Source organism: Nuphar pumila, chromosome 14, assembly GCF_984573655.1.
Source record: "Nuphar pumila chromosome 14, dmNupPumi1.hap1.1, whole genome shotgun sequence".
Classification (NCBI taxonomy): Eukaryota; Viridiplantae; Streptophyta; class Magnoliopsida; order Nymphaeales; family Nymphaeaceae; genus Nuphar; species Nuphar pumila.
The window spans coordinates 88,025,248-88,047,846 of record NC_143262.1 but is presented as its reverse complement, the minus strand read 5'-3'; the positions used below and the strand labels follow the sequence as shown (position 1 = coordinate 88,047,846).

Here is a 22,599-nt window from a genome sequence, read left to right as displayed (position 1 = left end):
GGGGTTTAGAAGAATGATTGAAAAACATAAAAAGCAAGAAGAACGAGTTAGGCAACCAATCGATCGAACAAGAGGGAGAAAGGAAGAAGGGGGGGGGGGGGGAGAGAGAGAGAAAGAGAGAGACATGATCCAACAAGGAAAAAACAACCCCTCTTCGCTGGAAAAAAAGTATTTATAATAAAACATTAACTTTTCAATTATTGTTGAATCTTACATACATGTTGAAATAACATGATCCATGCATTGATTTTTACTAATCCAAACATATTGAAATAACTGAAATAACATGATCCAAGTAATATATATGTAGTCACTACAATATGTTAACTAAAAATATATCAACCGAAGTGTAAATTAGGCATTTTCATCACTTTGTTTACAAATTCAACCTTGCATATGCATTCTGCATGGTTTATTTGCTAGGAAATGATTGTTGGATTATGTATTTTCGATAAAAAAATTTGTGATTTTTGTGCTTAAATATTACAAAAATTTTGAGTTGTTGATTTTAAAGCATTAAAATATTCTTTTTATGCATCATAATCTTATTAATATAGTTTTTTTTACAGAAACATGTTTTCTTTTCATATAATAGACCTATTTGATTTGGCTTTAATGAAAAAACCATCAACCCACGAATTTGCAAGATAAAATAAATTATATAAAATTTACTCTAATTAGTTGGGCATATTTAACACAATCTCGAAAAGAAATGAAGTCTAAATTCCATCACAATTGATAATTAAAATTCATGCACTATAGTCTTTTCTGTTTTTGGACATACTGTGTTCAGAAATTTCAAGTTTCTGAAAATAGCTTTCATGATTTTTAATTCACAAACCGTAATAAATATATACATAATATATTTACTGCAACTTCTTTAATATATAAACTAACCATGATAAAAATATTAGTCATAAATCTGAAACAAACTAGAAAAAATAAAATCAACAAAATTATGCAGTCATTAAAGAATTTCTGTGAGGACAAAAATTTTGTTCTGACTTACAAAGGTTGTATCTCTCAATAAAGCTTCACCATAATGCTAGGCATATCATTTTAAGATCATTAAAGTTCAGGGATCTTGTCCTAAAATCAATATAGCTTTCTTCAAGATGGTCCTTCCCACAAGTGTATCCCTACACATGAGAGTCTATCACATAAGACATCAAATTCTTATGAGAAAATAAGGCAGCGATAAAGTGAATCTAAGGGACTTTAATATAATTATTCTAGCTCATCAGTCTATAATGTTGAATTATGAGGGCATGGGATCATTATCAATGCATGTGTGCCAAGCCTGTGGAGCCCAACTAGGTAAATAACTCTCCAAGAAAAGCGTCAAATGTTGAATACCATCAATGCTAATCTGTTTCATAGGTTGCCCTTCGAGGAGTCTTTTTCTTTTATCTCGAAAGAAAAAAACATTAAAAAAAAAATATAAAAAAATATCAAAAAAGAAAAAAAAAACACAAAAAAGATTAGTGCATTTAGGCTCACACATTCTTCAGGCACATGGTAAAGTGGCAGGCTCTCGTCATGAGACCGCCTTAGGGGTAGAAGTTGGAATAGAAAAATGTGTGCTCAGAGAAAGTCACTAATTACCTTTAAACCTATGGCAAGGTAGCAAGTTGTGGTCATATAGCCTTTAGAGGTAGATGTTGGATAGCTAGGGGCATTGATTATGCATAATATTTGCATTTTATTCATCTCTATTTATGCATGATTCATGATAAAATTGTATTAAAAAACCATTCTTATCATTAGTTTCGAGAAACCACATTGAAATTAAAAATATCAAAAATCATCAAATTCAAAGCTTGCCCTGCATTTTTCAGTGTTCTATATAAATACTTATTTCCAGCCAAGAGGGAATGTTTTTCCTTTATTGGATCGTGTGCCTCTCTCTCTCTCTCTCTCTCTCTTCTCCGCCTCCCCTTCTTCTTTTCCTCCTCTTATTCGATCAATCGGTTGCCTACCTCGTTCTTCTTGCTTCTTACGCATTTCAATCCTTCTTCTAAACTCTATCGTCGTCGGTTCCTCGCATCCCCTTTGTCGAAGAGAGAGTCGAAGTTCTTTTGGGTGCAGTAGGTAAAAACCATCATCTTCTCTTCCATCTTCGTAGAATTCAGGATCATAGCATGCATAGTTTTTTATTTTTTTTCATATTCACGGCATATAGCATAATCATAATCTAATTTCTATTTGTTTTGTTTTCACAACTTAGAATAATTCATATGCATCATAAGATTTAGTTTCATTCATATTTTTCGGTTATACTCGATTTTTACTTGATTGTTTTAGGAAGCATAGCTTAATACTTTTCTAATTGTAGTATAAACCCTACATGATTGAACTTAATACATATATTTAGGTCAAATTTAGATTTCAACATGTATGTAAGATTTGACAATAATTGAAAAGTTAATGTTTTACAATCAACTAAATTTTTAATCCTAAAAAATCATATTTTTACGTATAAAATATAACTCAAGAAATGATTCTTACTATAATATGTTAACTGGAAATATGTAAACCGGAGCGTGAACTAGGTATTTCTCACACTCTTTTTGCAAATCCAACCCTGCAGATGCATTTGGCATGGTCTATTTGCTAGAAATTGATTGTTGGATCATGTATTTTAGATGAAAAAACATGAATTTTGGATGCTTATAAAAAATCTGAGCCATGAATTTTAAAGCCTTAAAAGTTATTTCTTATGCATCATAATCAGATTAGCTAGGAGTTTGTTTCTATAAAACCAAACATCTAGATCACATTTGTATTGTGAAAATTAAGAAAAATAATAAAATAGAAACTTTGAAAATCTTGATTCATGTTTTAGTTCACATATTCTAGTGTTGTATATATAGTCAATAGAATAAGATAACTAGAAATATTTATAATAAAGATTGTGAAACACTGATTTTAAAACCTTAAAAAATTTTGTTTATGCAAAAAAATTTGTTTATGCATCATAATCAGATGATTCAAGGGTGGATCCTTAATAAACTAAACATGTAGATCACATCCATATCCATGAAAATCATGGTTCACACATTAGTTCTCTCTCTCAATGTTACTATTATTGTTATATATTAGTCGATACGCTTCGCAATGGTAGAATTTTGATATGTTTCACCTTGAATTGACTATTTTTTAAATAAATAACAAAAATACTAAAAATTACTCTTCTATTATTATTTTAATTGTTTTAACATGTCACGTTATGGTTGACACATCATATTTTTTATTATTTTTGGCTGATACAGAATGATTTAGTTGAGTATTAGTATCAGCCTGATACAAATGAACTAGTGGCCCAACGATTCAGGGTCAATACCGATACTGACAACATTGTTCTCTCTCTCTATCAAGGGCGGAGCCACATAGTGGGTAGGGTGGGCACATGCCCACCCTGACCCAGAAAAATCTTCCTAGGGGATAATGGGTCAGGCAGGCAATGCCCACACTGACCCAGAGCACATGTGGGCAGTGCCCACCCTGACCTAGAGTGCAGGTGGGTAGTTTCCTCGATTAGGATGGAAACCGGTCGTGTCGGACCCGAAGGAAAAAATGGTAAAATTTTATGTTTTTTCTAGTTTTTATTTGATTAACGATGTATTTACTTGCTGATTCTCCGTTTATGTGTTTCTTTTTATGATGCTGTAACACCCCAACAATTTGGACGTAAAATTTTCTATTTTTTTATTAGCAGAAGTGAAAAGTCCAAGTGTCAGGCGAATTACAAGGTAAAACAGAGAAGTACTAAAAGCATTTAATTCATTAATTAAAATGTCAATTACATCAAATAAATGAAAACCAACAACTGATCAAAGTCTAATAATAACAATACTGAAATAAATGAGATCTCTTTGCTATTTTCAAAATGACGCCCCGATGCACCTATTTACTCGCTACCTTAAAAAGATTTAAAGCAGAAGGGTCAGACTCCCCTTTCTGCATAAGAAGTATTATATTTATATGTTGTGCTCAATGTCATCTGTACAAGTATGTGCAACAATTTACTTTCTAAACTAGCACGTAATTTGTGATATTCTAATGAGTTAAGCATGCTTTCTACATCACTATACAATATAGTAAAAACAAGTCTATAGCTAAATTTATTCACACTAACATGATTTTATTTCTATGATTTCTACAGATCCCATATCAATAATTTTCACAATTTCTCAAGAGCAAGTTTCTAGACCAATTTAATTCTTTTTATGTTTTCTTACTCTTTCTCTGTGGGTACGCACATACATAGACATCATAGCGGATCGAGACCATACAGGGGTCTATTAATTAATAACCCGTATGACTGGCCATACGAATATCCAAAGGGGACAGTCTATGACTGAGAGAGAAACTCCTTAGAGGCTAGAACTAGAATTAGGATGTAACCTGAACACTTCTGCAGAAGACTTGGATCTATCACCTTGGACATACTGGTAGTCCTGACACCCTAACTTCGTGGGCTGGGAACCCGGTGAAACGCCTAGCTCTCACGAAAAACAAGAACATCCACGAAGCTTGTACCACCTACCCTCTCTAAGGTAGACCATGGGTCCAGTAACATACACAATCTTTCAGGTGTACAAAGAGCTCAGAGAATTCGGTAACATACATCGTCTTTCAGGTGTACCCAGAATCTTGAAGGTTTTATGTTTATATTTTCATTTAACCTTTTATTTAATATCACGTGCAAGCCATCACTCAACGAGAGGTCCGGTAACATATACCGTCCTTTAGGTATACCCAGAACCTCATGAACCTTATGATTATGCATATATTTTTATTTCTCATTTACTTCCCTGTGCAAGCCATCACACCATAGGGGATTTCCAAAATCCTAAACCCGCCATTGGGTTCATACAACTTATATGCACTTTCGAGTTAGGGTGCCATAGCACCATCAAAAAGTGAGATTTCACAGGACTCGGCTCGACCCTAGAGCCATAATCATTATTTAAAACTCTAGTTAGTGTGCACACATCCACAACCCACGAGCTATGCCAGCCTTGTGGCTTAATTTACTTGATATATATATTCTCGCATATCTTCATCTACAGTCATAATGACTTATTGCACCATGACGACTTCCCGAGTCCTTTCACAATCATGACCTCTTTGTTACCTGTATTGAGTCATGCCATCAATGTAGTTCTTGTCTTGCCACCAAAAGTTCGACAATTAGAGTCAGGCTCACGAGTCCCGCCTGCCATACCAATGTGAGTAGGGACCCGCTAGTTCCCCAAAAGAAGGGGTTTCCCCCCACTGTTGCTGAACCCGAGTTAGGTGTACAGTCAATATCGGTTCCTACAGGACACCCCCCCCCCCCTATGGGTAAACCATTCGCTACATGCAGTGGCCCAAAACACCACTGGAATTGGTTCAAACCCTGCGTCAAAATACATCCGGTTTGTGCATGGAAAACATGAAAAACAATGGCTAGGGTCCAACTGACCCCAGACCTCCCTACTCCCACAGCCACCCAAGAGGGTGACTCATGGTCTGCTTTAGCTGACCACCTGTCATTGGCAACAGGTAATGCCACGATTCTAGGTCGTCAACTGACAAGGCCATGTCCACCAGCCAACCCAGGTCTGCTACCAGACCGTCTGATCAAGCTCAGTGAGACAGGAGTAGCTAGGCCACGACAAGGACCAAATCGAGCCCCCATCCAAACCTATCCCACAGTTCAACTGAACCCTACTGAGCATTTGGTGTCCAACAGCGTCAGCCCCACGCGGGTCTGGCCAACATGCATCGGGTCACTGGGTGCAGGCTCAGTCCTCCTGGTCTTGCGTGCTATCCATCAACAACCCCACTGGGCCAGCATGGTTGTAAGCACCAATAGTGCAGACCACGCCAGCAGGGTCAGCGACCTTTTGCACACACGGTACCGTCAGCACCAATTGGAGTAGCGTCTGCTGCCCTGCAAAAAGATTCACGACCCTGGCCAGAACGTGTTGGCTCACATCGGACCGACCCGGTCTGACTATGCCAGCTTGGTAATAGAGTCTATTCAAAACACGTTAGTGGGTATCCTCAACAGCAGAAAGAAAAAAAATGGGGCTACGTCAGACCGAGCCTAAGCACACGCACACACCAATGGACCCTTTGAATATGAAATGCTAATAAACCAGATTGTAAACTATTGTTTTAAACTACTCAGGATCCACAAACATATCTATATTTCAAAGACATCAAAACATGTAAAAACCTACACTTAGAAACCAAAATCTTTTGTGTCATCACTTGCATAACTATACGAAGAAAATAAAACATGTACAATAGTGTTTGGGAAATCAATAACTAAAATTTTAAATCCCTAATTGTATATTTGTCACTTGTTGATCATGCAACCACCCTATCATGTAACCCTTATGAGTTACGTGATGGTATCCTGGGTCAATTCACCCGATAGACTTTATCTTTTTTTTTTTGTATGGAGCTTCGCACAAAGTCGGGTGCACGTCGGTAGCAGCATTGCACGTCTCCCTCAGCGTCCATCATGGCAAAAACCATTAGTCGGACCACACCGTATCGCTACATAGGCGAAAAGGTGGCTCAATCCAAACTCTAGTGGCTTCGATGCCTTATCGCCCGCACAAGTCGATGGTGCTATCCCAAATAGTCTTGATAACGCTGCAGTATAGTTGTGCTACAAGCCATTGAACACTTCCATACAAAACAATAGTCCTTACCTCTTGTTGGAGCTTCAAGCGAACGAGGCAATGTTTCTTCCTCGCGAAGGAGCTGCACGTCATTGCTAGGAGTAGCTTCCACGTCCAACAATGGCAGCCGATCACCAAAGAGAGAGAGAGAGAGAGAGAGAGAGAGAGAGAGAGAGAGAGAGAGAGAGACGTCAATAGTGGGCTGCACATTTCTCTCTTGAGCCCCTATTTTAACTCCACCTACTTAGGGGAGTTTTCAATTTTCAAAACTCAAACCTCCACCATATCCCATGATTTTTGGTGGGTGATTACATTTCCAAAAATGCCCTCTTTCCCTTTAGCTAACATCTCTCTAACTTCCATTTTTTTTATTTAGTGGTACCCCTACACACCATTTTGGTGGGATTCCCCTAACTTCTTGGAAAAGGGGAAACCACCCAGCCAACTCCCACACGTTTTTGTGGGAGATGGGCTTTAGAATAGGGAGTTACCAGCTTCACGATTTTACCCTTTTTAGAGTAAAAATCATTGTCTTTTTGTGCAAAAAGTTATTCCATGCATAGGAGGTTTCAAACCATGGTCTTCCACCAAATGAGCAACGAACCCCACCACTTGTGCTATCCTTGACTTTATTGTAAAGTGTGTGAATTTTTTTGTATTTATCCCCTTTTTGTTTTGTTGCGGATTTCATGTAAAAAGGAAACATTTTTTCATCCTACGTAGGCACACCGTGGGTTTTGAACTAGGGTTGTGGTTCCACACAACAATGTGTCTTACCACAACACCACTTCATCATTTGTTGTTTACTTTTGCAAAGAAATTTTCTGTATGTCTTTTTGGGACGTTTCTCTAGTTGCTGAATTTTTCTTGTTTTCACGTGGGCTTTCTCGATTCTTCTTGTCTTCGCATTAGCTTTCATTTAATATACTTCGGATCTTACACCAGAGTCTTGAAGTATTCAAATTTCTTCAGATAACTTCACAAATTGGGTCGGACCTTCGGATCTCGCTAAAGTTCGGATCCAAGTCCCATCTCTAGTATTTGTTATCGGGTTCACTCTATTAACCCGCAAGCATCGAAATCACATTGAATATTACAAAAATCATATTATTTCACACAAATGCACATTTTTATTTCATTGATAATTCCTTAAAATTCATGGGTTTTACAGATGCGATTAGTGAAATTTTTCGTTTTCAAATTTTTAGTTGATTATATTGCATTTACTTGTTGGTTCTTTGTTTTTATGGTTCATTTTGTGATGCGATGGATGAAATTTTATGTATTTATGATTTTCTACTCGATTATGTTGCATTTACTTGCTGATTTTCTATTTTTGTGGTTCATTTTATGATCTATTTGGTAAAATTTTAGGATTTTTTTAGTTTTTACTTGATTATGCTGCACTTGCTTCTTTTTTTTGTAGTTTATTTTATATTATTTGTATAATTTTACATTTTTTCTAATTGATTATATTGTGTTTGTGTGCTTCATTATTTCTATGGTTCATTTTACGATTCAATTTCTAAATTTTATATTTTCTGGCTTTGTACTTAATTATGATGTTTTTTTGTTTTCGTGGTCATTTTGTGATGCAATTAGTGACATTTTATGTGTTTTCAAATTTCTATTTGAATATGTTGCATCTTCTTTTTGTATGAGTTTGTTTTGGACCTATAAGTATTTGTAAATTGAGGTGGGAGTTCTCTTTTTATATATTTTTTAATTTTTACTAAATCCTGTTTGGATTTTGTTAAGATTTATGCCTTTTATTTTATTTGACGATGAAAATATATAATTAAGGGGTTTAGTTTTTTTTTGATGTCTGTTAGAATTTAAGGTTTTTATTTAGTTTTTTAGAATGATGTAAATATTTATCTTTATGGTTTTAGTGTGTGTGTTTAATTACCAATAGATATAAGTTCTTGAATTTTGTGTGATTTGATTTTGGTTAGAATACTAAAGGTTTCTTTATTAATTAATCATAACCACACAATTTGTTGTAATGTTTGCAGGGGTTAGAGTTTTATTTTTTTTAATAGCATAAATGTTTAGTTATTATTTAAGGGATTTTTTGTGCTCTTTTTCAATAGTCATCCTACTCATATATATGAATATTTTGAGATGTGATTTTGGTTAAAAATATTAATATTTTTAAATGATATAGATGTTAAGTTTATTATTTTTATAGTCAAGTAGTGGTTGGGTAGACCCTACCAAATATCTCATAAGCCCCTCATGATGGAGGGATTCAAACCTGGCCTTGAGCTTGGCACAAGACCTTGCTTACCATAAATGTTTAGTTTATTGTTTTAGGGTTTTTGATATTTTATTCTTCTAATTATTACCATTAGACATAAATTCATAAATATTATGTAATTTGATTTAGGTTATAATATATAAACAATTTACGATATTTTGTCGAAAAATAGGGTTTTGATTTAGGCCCTGCTCTATATATATAAAAAATTGTTTAGAGTTAAATCTTTGAAGAATAAATACAGCAAAAGTACAGTCCTGGAAATCAAGTGAATAGAAAATGTCACATCGAAGTCACGATTAACTCTAACCCGATCCGTTTTAGCATTACTCACATGAAAATTAATAAAAAATTCTTATTTTTCAGTGGTTCCAATACCATAGGGGCCGTATCATAAATGTCAGGTCAGTCCCAAATCCAAAACCAGCTATATTCTTCGCACAAAATCGAATCAACTGGGGAGTCATCTATGACGCGACACGTTTCATTCCGAGAAAACCGATTCATATGAAAGATAGCTGCCTCACAATCACATTCACACGACACTGACGACAGATTCGTGGGTTGGTGCAACAAGGAGTCACATGATCAATCGCCTATAGAGAGAGACAGAGAGAGAGACAGAGCAATATATAAATAAAGGAAGGGGAAAGTAGAGAGAGACAGAGCAATATATAAATAAAGGAAGGGGAAAGTGTGTCCTCTTCCCGCTCCTCTGTCACCCCACCCTATTTTTAATCCAAACCCTACCGGAAAACCGTTCGATTCGGTGTCCTAGCCGATCGGACGACCGGAATCCGATCTCCCTCCGCTGGTTCCAGCTCTGCACCTCCCTGTTTTTGACCACCAAACACTTAAATATAATCCGGCGACCCTCTCCTTCCTCCTGAACCAAAACCCTAAATTTCTCCCTTTTTCTGGAGCGAAATCGCACTAATCCCGAAGATTTTAGGGTTTCCTCACGGGATTTTCTCCTCCCTTTTGTTCTTTTCTGTCCGAATCGACCTAATACGTGGCATTGATCTTCTTTTGGTAAAAAAAAATGGGATTTTGTTGTTTATGGTCGTGATTTTTGGTTGTTTCCCTATGATCTTTCTTTCGATTTGGCTTAGTCTTGTCTAAATCGAAAAAAAAATTATTTATTTATCATCCTAGGGCTCGATCCGATTTGTGCTTTTCCTTCTGGAGGTGGTGTATATGCCCATAGTTTGATGCGTTTTTTCGATCTCTTAAAGAAAAAATCGTTGATTTGGTCTTAAAATAATCGAAATCCGATTACGCTGTGCCTTTATTTTGCAGTTAAATTGATCTGATTCGTATTTTCCTTCATTTTCGTGGTCATTTGCTTGGTACACCACGGTTTCTTTTTCTCCCCTCTTCTGTCTGGAACACTCTTCCTTGTTGATAGATTTCGCTAGAATCGGTGGGAAAGAATTCTCAGGAGGCTGGCAGTGCAGATACTCGAATAGTTTGTTTAGATGCAGAAGGCTTGCTTCTGTTATTTTTACGTTTACAGCCATTATGAAGATTTCAGGATTTTGAGACCGTGAGTTTTCTGTTGATGCGGGTTATAAGAAGCCTGAGTTAAGGGGGTGATCCGTGCTGTATTTGGGTCTCTGTATTCAATCTCTGTTTCCATTGGTAAGTTTTGCTTTCAGTTTTTTCTTGAATTTTAGCTTCTTATTTTTCTTTGTTTACGTGAATGTGTAATGGATTTTTTTATTTTTTGATGTTTTATGTTGATTATTATCTGCCAACCTTTAGACTTCTGGATTTTCTTGTTAATTATCTATACGTGATCCGTAAATGTATATACTTTTTTAATTATGATTATGTGCAGTGTTTATGCATAATCATGAAAAGGAGGTGTTTCCCTTTATCTATCAATGTTGTATTGCACACGAAAGAAATGGTGGTGAATCCGCAAAAATGTTATACTTGGATGTGGATTAGTGTATATATAATCTCCTTGTTTTGATTTATGTACAGTATGACGTTGCCCTTCCATTATTTTGTGGACTTTTTCTTACAGATTTATTTTTGGGAAACAAGATTTGTTGGTCGTCAAGTTTATGTTCTAAACAACAGATGGGATGGCGATTCTGTGTCCCATTTTTAGTTACACTTGCCTTGATGTTTGTCAAGCAGTAGTAATTTAATGCTTGAGGTCGTTTCAATGGAAGCTACCAAGATATCGGTTCTGAAGCTGTCACCATTTGTTTAGACTTTAGAGGCCTTGACTGGTACCTACCATGGTCAAGCAAAATTATCTGCAACTCTACAAAATAAGCATCTTGTAACTTGAGTAATTTGCAACTGGCAAATAATATGAAAATGATATACCAATTCAATTGGAAAGTTGACTTTCCATGTTGGTTACATTTCCTTGGAGAATGACAGTTTGCTTGAGTTATTATTAGCTTATGGCAGTTATTGTGGTTGTTGGGCCCGCCAAACTGAATCTTGAACTGTTGGCCACGTGCAGTGATTGTTTAAGCAAACACGATGGCTTTCGAGCTGACTGATGTTCAGTTTGTTGTAACTGTTGTGGTTGTCTTTGGTGTTATAGGTACCACTGAGCATTTTTTCCATTGATATGTGGTACATGCATGTCTATTGTCTTAATGGAAGGGACTTAAATTGCTAGCGCGTGTGGTAAGATTTGTCTCATTGATTTCTGAAGTTGATCTAGTCATTAGGCTCTGGGAACTGTCCTTCAACTTAGCATGACGAGCAACTCTTAAGGTTTTAGTGATGCTGGACGATGATTGACTTCTGTGCTTTGTAGTCATTTAACATGATAGATTGGTCTACGGGCATATGAAGGTTAGTGGCTAGAAATCTTTTGGGCATATTTTGATTCTTTGAATGGTGCAATTATAATGCATTCCATCAAATTGTAAGAACTTGCCATTTGGTTGGCTTGCTCGTGATTCCATCATTGAGAATTTTGTAACCTATGATTCTCATGCTCCAGCAATCCCTATGCCACTTATTCATTGTCAACTATGAAAAAGGGGCATAGAAAACTTTGTAAGTCCTATTCATGCATGAATGTGTAATTGTAGGAAGCTTTTTCACCTAGAACAGTGTGTGATATAATTTTGATTCTTGAATACTGGGTTTGTTTCCTTGGTTTATTTTTTTCTGATTTGGTTATGAGACTTTACTTTTTCTATGTTGATCCAAATAAAATCCTTCTGAGACTTGTTAAGTTTCCGCTTTTCATTGATCCAAACGTTCTTTTCTATACTTTCTCAGGACAATAGTTGTCAATGGCCAACAACAAAGGCCTTTCACAGACTGGTATGTGGTCATACACGGGAAGACAACAGTCACATCTTCCGCCCAAGAGCCCGTTTCCAAGTGTAACTCCTTCCTTTGTGGATTATGGATCTGCTCATGCAACAACATCAAGAGGTATAACAAAGCCAAGAGAGGGACAGAAGCAACACCAGCGAACCTCATCTGAGAGCTGTCTCATTGAGGAGCAGCCTTCATGGCTTGATGACCTGCTCAATGAGCCTGACACACCTGTTAAGAAGGGAGGCCATCGCCGATCATCGAGTGACTCTTTTGCATATTTAGATGCACCTAGCAATTTCTCTTATGTAGATAGCTTTCCTCAGTTGGAACCCATGTACAGGAATGTAGCCCCTATGACATTAGGGGGCTCCCTGGACTTTCAATGGGCTAAAGATGATTATCATGCTTCTTTATATTCTGATGCAAATTCTTTTGGATTACGACGATCGAATAGGAGATGGTCATCAACCCCAAATCATGTAAACGTTGTCAATCATAAATCTACAAGAAGTAGCACTGCATCTGTAACCTCAGAATCATTGTCCACTCAGAAAGAAGGCACATCAGCCACAACTGATTATAAGCAAGACACAAGGGATTCTGTTCCACATGAGCAAAATGTATCATCTGACAATTTGGAAGGCTCGCAAGCTAAGCCGTCATTTGCTGAGGCGGATACAAAACGTGTAAAACAGTAAGTTGCACATTAATTTGCCATGGTTACTCTGTCATCCTTGCATACACTATTGACTTGCTTGCTGCAGTTTATATGCATCTGGTTTGGTCCTAAAATGATTTTGCAGACTCCTCGATCTCCTACCTAGTTTTCTGAAAAGGAAAATGATGCAAACAATATATTTCATATATATTTTTGATGTTTTGCACATAGTTTGTGAACTCATGACTTGGATTCGGATCGCCTGATCCTTGACTTGTGAGTCAGCGGGTTGACTTGGTAACTCAGACAAGTTAGGACTATGCATTTTCTAGTAGAGGTGGGCAATGAGCCGGCCCGCCCAGCCCACCACGGGTCGAGCTTGGGCCTATAAAATTATAAATTAGACCCAAGCTCGGCCTAAAACCAGGCTTTTGGCCCAGCCCTGTGGGGCATTTTCTAGTAGTGGTGGGCAATGGGCCGGCCCGCCCAGCCCACCATGGGCCGAGCGTGGGCCTATAAAATTATAAATTAGACCCAAACTCGGCCTAAAATCAGGCTTTTGGCCCAGCCCGGTGGGGCACGAATATATATATATATATATATATATATATATATATATATATATATATATATATATATATAGTGTGTGTGTGTGTGTGTGTGTGTGTGTGTGTGAGAGAGAGAGAGAGAGAGAGAGAGAGAGAGAGAGAGAGAGAGAGAGAGAGAGAGAGTTTATATATATGTTATATATATAATATTATGATTAAACATATATATTATGTGTATATATATTCAGCCTGGCCCGGCTTGATAGTGCCCATGGGCCTAACAGGCGGGTTGTGCGCTGGGGGTTTCCCAATGGGCCGTCCCGAACCAGGCTTTGGGCCCGACCCGTTGCTCAATGGCCACCCCTATTTTCTAGTGTTAAGATATGGAGAGAATCAAACTCCATACTGTATAATCACTACATTTAGCACATGACATCAATGACTAAGCTATATAAGTACTCAACTATACATATTTGTTAATATTTATGATTTAAAAACATATGATTCTTTATAACAAGTAACCTTTTATCTGCATTACACACTAAAACAACAAAATGCATGACAAAAAACACATGAGAGGCATGCGGATCGGCGATCCTGAATCGGTGACCCAGTTGGTGTCCAATCCAGGATTACTCGGGTGATTCCTGAGTCAACTCCCCAGGTTTTCCACCTAAGGTTTTACCTTTTTGATGCCTCGTTATTTGTGTTTTACACTGGTTAGCTTCTTAACCTCAAAAGGAAAAGTAAAAAAAAGAAAGGTTTTGTAGTTATCTCCGCTTCCCTTTCTGGTGTGTTGATAATTGTTGATAACGAACCATGATTTGGTTCCAGCTTCTAACTTTTTTTTGTCACTTTTCTTGAATTTGAGGATTGTTGACTTTCGTTGTTAGAGTTGATTCACTCTTCACAATATGGACCCATCTAGTTTTATTGGTAATTGAGTTTGGTCTCCTTGGACCTGAACCTATGTCATCTAGGTACAAGTGCATGTCCGATCATGGGAATTTGTATAATGGTTTAGTGGTACATCTACACACACACACTTTATGCACCATAAAAGTGGATGAGCATGACCCTGTCATAAGAGGTAATGGCTTGGGGTCTGGATCAGGTCAGATCCAAAACTGGTCTGACTTCTACCAATGAAGTACCAATGCCTGTGCCTGTGTCAGACACGACACCTTTCGGAAGTATCCATGTTAAATATCTGAAACTTTCACAGGATGATTACTGGCACTGCAGTACTTAGGGCTGCCTGTAGTCCATCATGACTAATTTTTGCCTCATCTAGTAGACATTTTTTATTTAGACTAGTTTCTTCTCATTTGAAGGTAGCCTTTTCTCCCAATAGATTTAACCCTAGGACTTATTGTAAATGAGAAGCTGTCAAAACCTTCATCACTAAAAGATTACCTCCATGTTCTTTCCTTTTCATTAATTGCTATTGGAAGGAGAGGCACAATTGAAGATCATTCTTATTGACTTGTCCACTTCTTATTAAGTAACCCTCTTTTGCTTCCATTAAGCTATTTATTCCTTTGATGATTTCCACGATGCAGGCAATTTGCTCAACGTTCTCGAGTTCGGAAGCTTCAGTATATAGCTGAATTAGAAAGAAATGTTCAGGTTTTGCAGGCAAGTTTATTTCAGAAATATTCCTGTTTTGTGAAAGCGCCAATGGACGTGTTATTTATATTTCATGTGTAATTTTAGGCTGAAGAGTCTGAAATTTCAGCCGAGCTGCAATTTCTTGACCAGCAGCGACTCATACTGAGCTTAGAGAACAAGGCATTGAGGCAACGGTTGGAAAGTATGGCTCAGGAACAACTAGTAAAGTATTGTAAGTAATCTTGCTTAACTTCTCTACTATTATTTGTTATTTTTCTTTTTCTTCCCATGTGTAATTCTGTTGCTAATGTTTCTATAACATCAAAATATAAACCATTAAAAAAGAAGCCACTGGCATACTCCATAGGAAGCAAACTTATGCTTGTTTAGACAGACTTAGGGCACTTTATTTTGTTGTCTTCAGTAGCATTATGAAATATATCATGTTAGATCCCTAGGCACTAGGCAGTTTTTGAAGCTAAATGCTTTGTCTTGTGCGAGTTAGATCCCTTTAGACCTCAATGTGTGTGTGTGTGTGTCAACTTGCACTTGCACGGATCACTTTTGCATCCACCATGCATAAATGCATCTTTTTTTTCTTGAAATTTCAGACTTGGTCTAAATATATGTGATGATGCAGTGGAGCAGGAGGTATTGGAGAGGGAGGTTCAGAGGTTGAGAATGTTACTATACCAGCAGCAGCGTTGCTATGATCAGCAGAACTCCAACGCTACCACGAGGGATCTGGATTCACACTTTGCTGCTCTCTCCCTAAGCCGTGGTCAGGGGAATTCCAACCGGGATTCCCTCAGTGGGCCTCTACGCATCTGATACCACTGCGGGCTCTATTATCTCCATCTACTGCTGCTTGCAGACCCAACTCCATTTCACTGTTTATCTGCTTCACTTTCTTACACACTCAAACATACCGAACTTCAACTCTTCGTTTTTACTCTGCACCTGGTGGTCTGGCCAGGAGACCTTCTGGCAATGGAGTCGCACAACCCGCCTGTGGTGATGGCGTATTTGATGCTGCAACTGCCGAGTATTGTACACTGACCATATGAGGCTTGTTTGCGCCTTTTTTTCTGTTTTCTGTCTCTTAACCATTATTGAATGTATCAGGTGGGTGTCTCTGTAGTACAAGTCGAATGCTCAGTCGCTTCCTTGGTCTACAGGACCGTCTACAAATGATTTAGTTCATGGCATTTCCTAATATTGATGAATTGTATGCCTCTTGTATCCATATACCTTTATTTATCTAAATTCTGGTTATCTCCAGCCTTTTCACCTGTATCATCTGTTACGGCCAAACTAATTTTCATTTCTTCCAAAATTTTTGGTGATGACTTCTATTATCAGGATACCAATATAGGATACTGATATTAAGTAACTTTCATGTTTATGATGGACTTCTTTCAAAAAAGTATGCACATATGTTGGCAACGATGGAAATCAAGGGGGGCCCTGCTCATCTGGTCAGGGGGTGGCTCATAACGTCACCAAGGCTCTGTTTGGGAAATGGTGTCAGAAGTGTAGACAGGAAATTCCAAGATCTCTGCCTCCTCTGCTGGTTGTTTTGGCGTAGTTGAGATTGGAGAGGAGTTCGGAGGGGAGTTGGTAGGGGCCTTCTTGTTGGGAAAAAATTGGCTTTCCCACAAGTGTGAATCGATGGAGGCAATACAACTATGACAGTAGAAGAAACGGTAAACTAACAGTGGAAACAAAAACAGTATACAAAAATTTACGTGATTTTTTCTCAAACTGAGGTACGTCCATGGTGATCAATAGGTCAACGCCTTTTACTACTTTCAAATAGAGTTTACAAAGTGGCCAAATGACATAAGCTCTTACAGACACATGAATGTGTAACGAAATAAACAAAAAAACATATACCTCACTGAAGAACAAAGAACGAATGCTCTGAAGAACCAACTTTACAAAACTGTCCTGAAAGAAGTGTAATGCCACCTTTTGCCTTTGTTCACAACACATCATTTTTGTGCCTTAAAAGTGTTTTTCACATTTTTTGTTTTTTCAGCTCTCTTTTTCTCTCTCATCCATCCCTTAAATAGATGACGAGACCCATATTTAATGCAGAAGACTAAATGTCTTGCACAACTTATAATGCACTTGAATCGCCTGATCATAAATCGTTATCCAGCGAGTACTACAAATCGCTATTCAGCAAGTACTGAAACAAATCGCTAACCAACGAATACTACAAATCGCTATTCAGCGAGTATTGAAACAAATCTCTATTCAACGAGTAATGAAACAAATCACTATGCAGCTTAAAACACTAACTACAAATCACCATCGACAAATCGATGATCCTTAAAACTCTGAACAACTGAATCGTCATTCAACTGCGAGGACTTCTACAAATCACTATCCAACGAATACTCCAAAACGTCCTCGAGAAGATCAAGCATCGTGCTTGAGAATTCTGTCGCGATAATGAATATGCATCGAACTACTGTTGATGCCATAAATGATCAGTTATCAGACGATCTATTTTCAAGATAGATGGGTCCCATAAAGAGGGAAACCCAACAATTCTCCCCCTTCCCGACTTATGAGGAGACTTCTACCATTCCTGCTAATAATCGACACTTCTCAGGCTTATCTTTGGGCAATGCCTTAGTCAACATATCTGATGTATTATCATCAGTGTGAACTTTCTCAAGTTGCAACAATTTGTCATTCAAGACATCTCAAATCCACTGGTATCAAACATCAATATGTTTTGATCTTGAATGAAATGAGGATTTCTTACTCTAGTGAATTGCACTCTGGCTATCACAGTGAAGAACATACCTTTCTTGCTTTAAGCCCAACTCTTGCAAGAATTTCTTCAACCACAATAATTTCTTACTTGCTTCTGTAATGACGATAAACTCAACTTCTGTGGTGGAGAGAGCTACACATTTCTGTAATTTCGACTGCCATGCAACTGCTATCCTTGCAAAAATAATCAATTACTCATAAGTAGATTTTCTACTATCGACATCACCAACTATATCAGAATCTATGAACCCATCGAGAATAGGTTCACCATTTCCAAAACACAGACTCATTTTCGAAGTGCCTTGAAGATACCTTATAATCTATTTCACTGCTACCCATTGTTCTTTCCCTAGATTTGACAAAAATTTACTAACAACTCCAACAACATGAGCTATGTCTGGTCGAGTACAAACCATAGCATATATCAAATAACTTACCGCCGAAGTATAGAGAATTTTCTGCATCTCAATTTCTTCTTCATCATTTGCAGGACATTGACTTGAGCTAAGTTTGAAATGCCCTGTAAAAGGATAATTAACAGGCTTTGCTTTATCCATGTTGAACCTCTCAAGAACTTTTTTGATATAATTCTCTTGAGATAACCAGATCAACCCATGTGATCTGTCACGAATGATTCTCATCCCAAGAATATGCTTTGCTAGACCTAAATCTTTCATGGCAAAGGTCTTACTCAGCTCCAACTCCAGCTTGCTTATCCTGCTGATGTCTTAGCCTATAATCAGCATATCATCCACATAAAGCAAGAGAATTGTAAAATTTCCATCTGAAAATTTCTTGACAAACACACAATGGTCTGTGGAGGTTCTTGAATATCCATGCTCAGTCATAAAAGAATCAAACTTCTTATACCACTGCCTTGGTGCTTGCTTCAATTCATACAAGCTCTTCTTCAGTTTGCAGACAAGGTCTTCTTTGCCTTTGTCAATGAAGCCTTTAGATTTTTCCATATAATTTTTTTCTTCCAAGTCACCATACAGAAATGCAGTCTTCACATCAAGCTGCTCAACTTCTAAGTTCATTGTTGCTGCTATACCGAGCATAGTTCGAATAGAGGATATCTTCATAACTGGTGGGAAGATCTCATCAAAGTCAACTCTTTTTTTCTAACCAAAACCTTTCACGATAAGTCGTGCCTTGAATCTAGGCTGAGAGGTGTTCCTATCAGTCTTTTGCCTGAAGACCCACTTGTTCTTCAACACCTTCTTCCCCTTAAGTGGCTTTACCAGATCAAAGGTGTGATTCTCATGCAATGAATTCATTTTCTCTTTTATTACCTTGAGCCACTCAGATTTGTTTTCATTCTCCAAAACTTATTGAAAAGTTTCTGTCTTTCCTTGATCTTTAATCATCACATACTCATTTGATGAGTATTTTTTGGATGATTGTTTCTCTCTAGTGGATCTCCTTACGAGAGTTTGAGGAAGTGGCCCTTGGGGTGTTGGCTCCCCCTCAATTTTTGTCTCAACACTTCCTTCCTCTGCATTATTATGAGAAGGTGACATCTACTTCATGAAATCATGAATAACCGGTGCATCAAGGGGATCTAAGTCAACAAGATCACCTTTACAAGACTTTGATGACCCAGACTTACCAATGTCTTCAATGGTTTGATCTTTTAAAAATTCAACATCTTGACTTCTGCCCACCTTCTTCTCAACATGGTCATATAGTCTGTAGCCAAATTCTTCATGGCCATAGCCAATAAATATACACTGCTTGGCCTTTGGATCTAGCTGTGACCTCTTTTCGTTTAAAACATGAACAAAAGCTCTGCAGCCAAAAACTTTTAAGTGATCATAGGAAGCTTATTTCCCAGTCCAAACTTTCTCTCGAACATTTTCCTTCAAGGAAATATAATGAGACAAGTTGATAAGATCAATTGCTATCCTCACAGCCTCACCCCAGAAACATCTTGGCAATTTAGAGTGTGACAACAAACATCTGACTCTCTCAAGAATGATGCTATTTATTCTCTCAGCAACCCCGTTTTGTTGAGGCGTCATCCTCACAGTCCTTTCATGCTTGATGCCATGAGTGATGCAATACTGTTCAAATGACCTAATGTATTCACCACCATTATTCGAGCGAACATATTTCAACTGTCAACCATGGCCTGAAAATGTTTGAATACATCTAGAACTTAGTCTTTAGTTCTTAGTGTATAAGCCCAGATTTTCCTAGAGTGATAATCTATGAAAGTCACAAAATATATTGCACCACCAAGTGTCTTGACTTTCAAAGGTCCACACACATCAGAGTGTATAAGATCTAGAACATGAGATTTTCTAGATGCAATGCTTCTATGAAAATAAACCCTATTCTGTTTACCATAGAAGCAATGAACACATGGTTTCAAAGATGTACCTTCTACCGCTGCTAGGAGCTCTTTCTTGACCAAGACTTGCAACCCCTTCTCGCTCATATGCCCGAGCCTTTTATGCCATAACTCCGTGGATGAGCCATTCTCCACAGCATTCACAACACTTGCAGATCTTTGCTTGCAAAGTGTAGATGAAGCAGATCTTCGTTCCTCTTGCTACCACCAAGGAGCCTTTGGTTAACTTTCACCTTCCGTCACTTAAGGTGTTGTAGTCTTCATCATCCAACTTTCTGGCAGAGATCAGATTTAGTCAGATGTGTGGTACATGCCTAACATCTTTGATCAACAATTTGCAGTCAACATTTGTTTCCAAGCAAATATCGCCTATGCCAACAATCTTTGACACATCTTTATTTCCCATTCGAACATTCCTGAAATCATCTTGCGAATAGGAAGTGAAGAAATCAGCCCGCAAGGTAACATGAAATGAAGCTCCAGAATCAATTACCCAATCAGTCTCTTGACCGATCAAATTGATGCTAGTACTATCACAGCTAAACATGGGCTCTCCATCTATGACTGCTGCTGTGACACTTTGCTTTTCTTCTGAGCTTTTTTTCTTTGTTCTGCTCTTTGAACTTGAGCTTCCTACACTCCCGCTTTATGTACTCTTTCTTGTGGCAATAATAACAATCGATGTCTTTTTTTGAACTCGAGTGTGAGTGACCTCTAGCTTTGGCATGATAGTGCGAAGTCTTGCTCTTACTCCTCCTTCTCCCTCGATTTTCAATTGCAAGTGCCTCGAAGACGGAAGGACTTGATGATTTTCTTCTAGTTTCTTCATTCAGCAGACTGCTAATAACTTGGCTCATCGTTACCATTCCATCAGGTGCAGAGTTACTAACTATGACCACCAAGGTTTCCCAACTCTCAAGAAGGGAACTAAGGAGCAACAAAGCTTGCAACTCATCATCAAAAGTGATTTTCATTATGGCCAACTGATTTACAATGTTTTTGATCTCGTTTAGATGCTCTGCAATAGAGCCACCCTCTTTATATTTGAGGTTCATAAGCTTTTAAAATAGAAAAACCTTATTCACTATTGTTTTTCTATCATAAAGACTTTTCAGTTTGGTTCAAAGATCATGCACAGAAGTTTCTGTGGATACATGATGAAAAACACTATCATTAATCCATTACCGAATGAAACCGACAACTTTCCTGTCTAACTTTTTCCATTCATCATCTTTCATCTCTTCTAGTTTGCCGCTATCACCCTATATAGGTCCATCCAAATCTTTACAAGGTAAGAGGTCTTCCATTTTTGTTTTTCAGGTCATCCAGTTTGTGCAATTCAAACTGATCATACGACCGACGTTGTTATCCATGACTTCACACATAAATATAACAAACTACGACTAGAGGAACCAAGGCTTTAATACCAGATGTTGGAAAAAATATGGCTTTCCTACAAGTGTGAATCAATGGAGGCAATACAACGATGACAATAGAAGAAAGGTAAACCAACAACGAAAAAAAAAACAACACACAAAGATTTACGTGGTTTCCTCTCAAATTGAGGTACGTCCACGACGTCCAATAGGTCAACACCTTTCACTATTTTCAAACAGAGTTTACAAAGTAGCCAAAAGACATAAGCCCTTACAAACACACGAAGGTTCAACGAAATAAACAAAAGAGGATATACCTTATTAAAGAACAAAAAACGAATGCTCTGAAGAACCAACCTCACGAAGCTGTTCTGAAAGAAGTGTAACAACATTTCTTGCATTTGTTTACAATACACCTTTTCGGTGTCCTAAAAGTGTTTCTCAGACTTTCTTCATACTTTTTAGCTCTCTTTCTCCCTCTCATCCATTTCTTAAATAGCGAATGAGACTCGCATTTAATGCGGAAGGCTAAACGTCTTGCACAACTTAAAATGCACATGAATCGCCTTATCACAAATTGCTATCCAACGAGTATTGAAACATATCACTATTTAGCGAATACTACAAATCGCTATTCAGCGAGTAGTAAAACAAATCACTATCTAGCGAGTATTGAAATAAATCGCTATGCAGCTTAAAGCACTAACCATAATTCACCATCGATAAATCGCGGATCCTCAAAACTATGAACAACTGAATCATCATTCAGTTGTGAGGACTTTTACAAATCGCTATTCAACGAATACTTGAAAACGTCCTCAAAAAGATCAAGTATCGTGCTTGAGAATTCTACCGCGATAATGAATATGCATCGAACTACTGATGATGCCATAAATGATTAGTTATCAGACGATCCATTTTCAAGATAGATGGGCCCCGTAAGGAGGAAAACCCAACACTCCCCCCCCCCCCCCCCCCCCGCGTTTTTCTCATAAAATAAACAATGAATCA

The 22,599-nt window shown here is 37.7% G+C and overlaps 1 protein-coding gene across 2 annotated transcripts; it reads left to right on the top strand.

Annotated features, from left to right (window-relative positions):
- Positions 1-9,555: 9,555 nt before the first annotated feature.
- On the top strand, positions 9,556-16,362 carry LOC149817292 (uncharacterized protein At4g06598-like). Of its 2 annotated transcripts, XM_089986633.1 has the most exons (6): positions 9,556-9,975; positions 10,243-10,584; positions 12,205-12,943; positions 15,018-15,093; positions 15,172-15,298; positions 15,707-16,362. In XM_089986633.1, the coding sequence occupies exons 3-6, from the start codon at positions 12,219-12,221 to the stop codon at positions 15,895-15,897; spliced, it is 1,119 nt and encodes a 372-aa protein (XP_089842759.1). In that variant the 5' UTR covers positions 9,556-9,975; positions 10,243-10,584; positions 12,205-12,218; the 3' UTR covers positions 15,898-16,362. The 2 variants fall into 2 exon arrangements, with proteins under 2 accessions (XP_089842759.1, XP_089842760.1); XM_089986634.1 differs by having other exon boundaries at positions 9,605-10,584.
- Positions 16,363-22,599: the final 6,237 nt, after the last annotated feature.

Excerpts from the sequence above, each read along its gene's own strand:
- LOC149817292 (XM_089986633.1), top strand. The coding sequence starts at position 12,219 with ATGGCCAACAACAAAGGCCTTTCACAGACTGGTATGTGGTCATACACG. Across the intron at positions 12,944-15,017 it reads GATACAAAACGTGTAAAACA|GCAATTTGCTCAACGTTCTC; the intron begins GTAAGTTGCACA and ends TCCACGATGCAG. Across the intron at positions 15,094-15,171 it reads GAAATGTTCAGGTTTTGCAG|GCTGAAGAGTCTGAAATTTC; the intron begins GCAAGTTTATTT and ends GTGTAATTTTAG.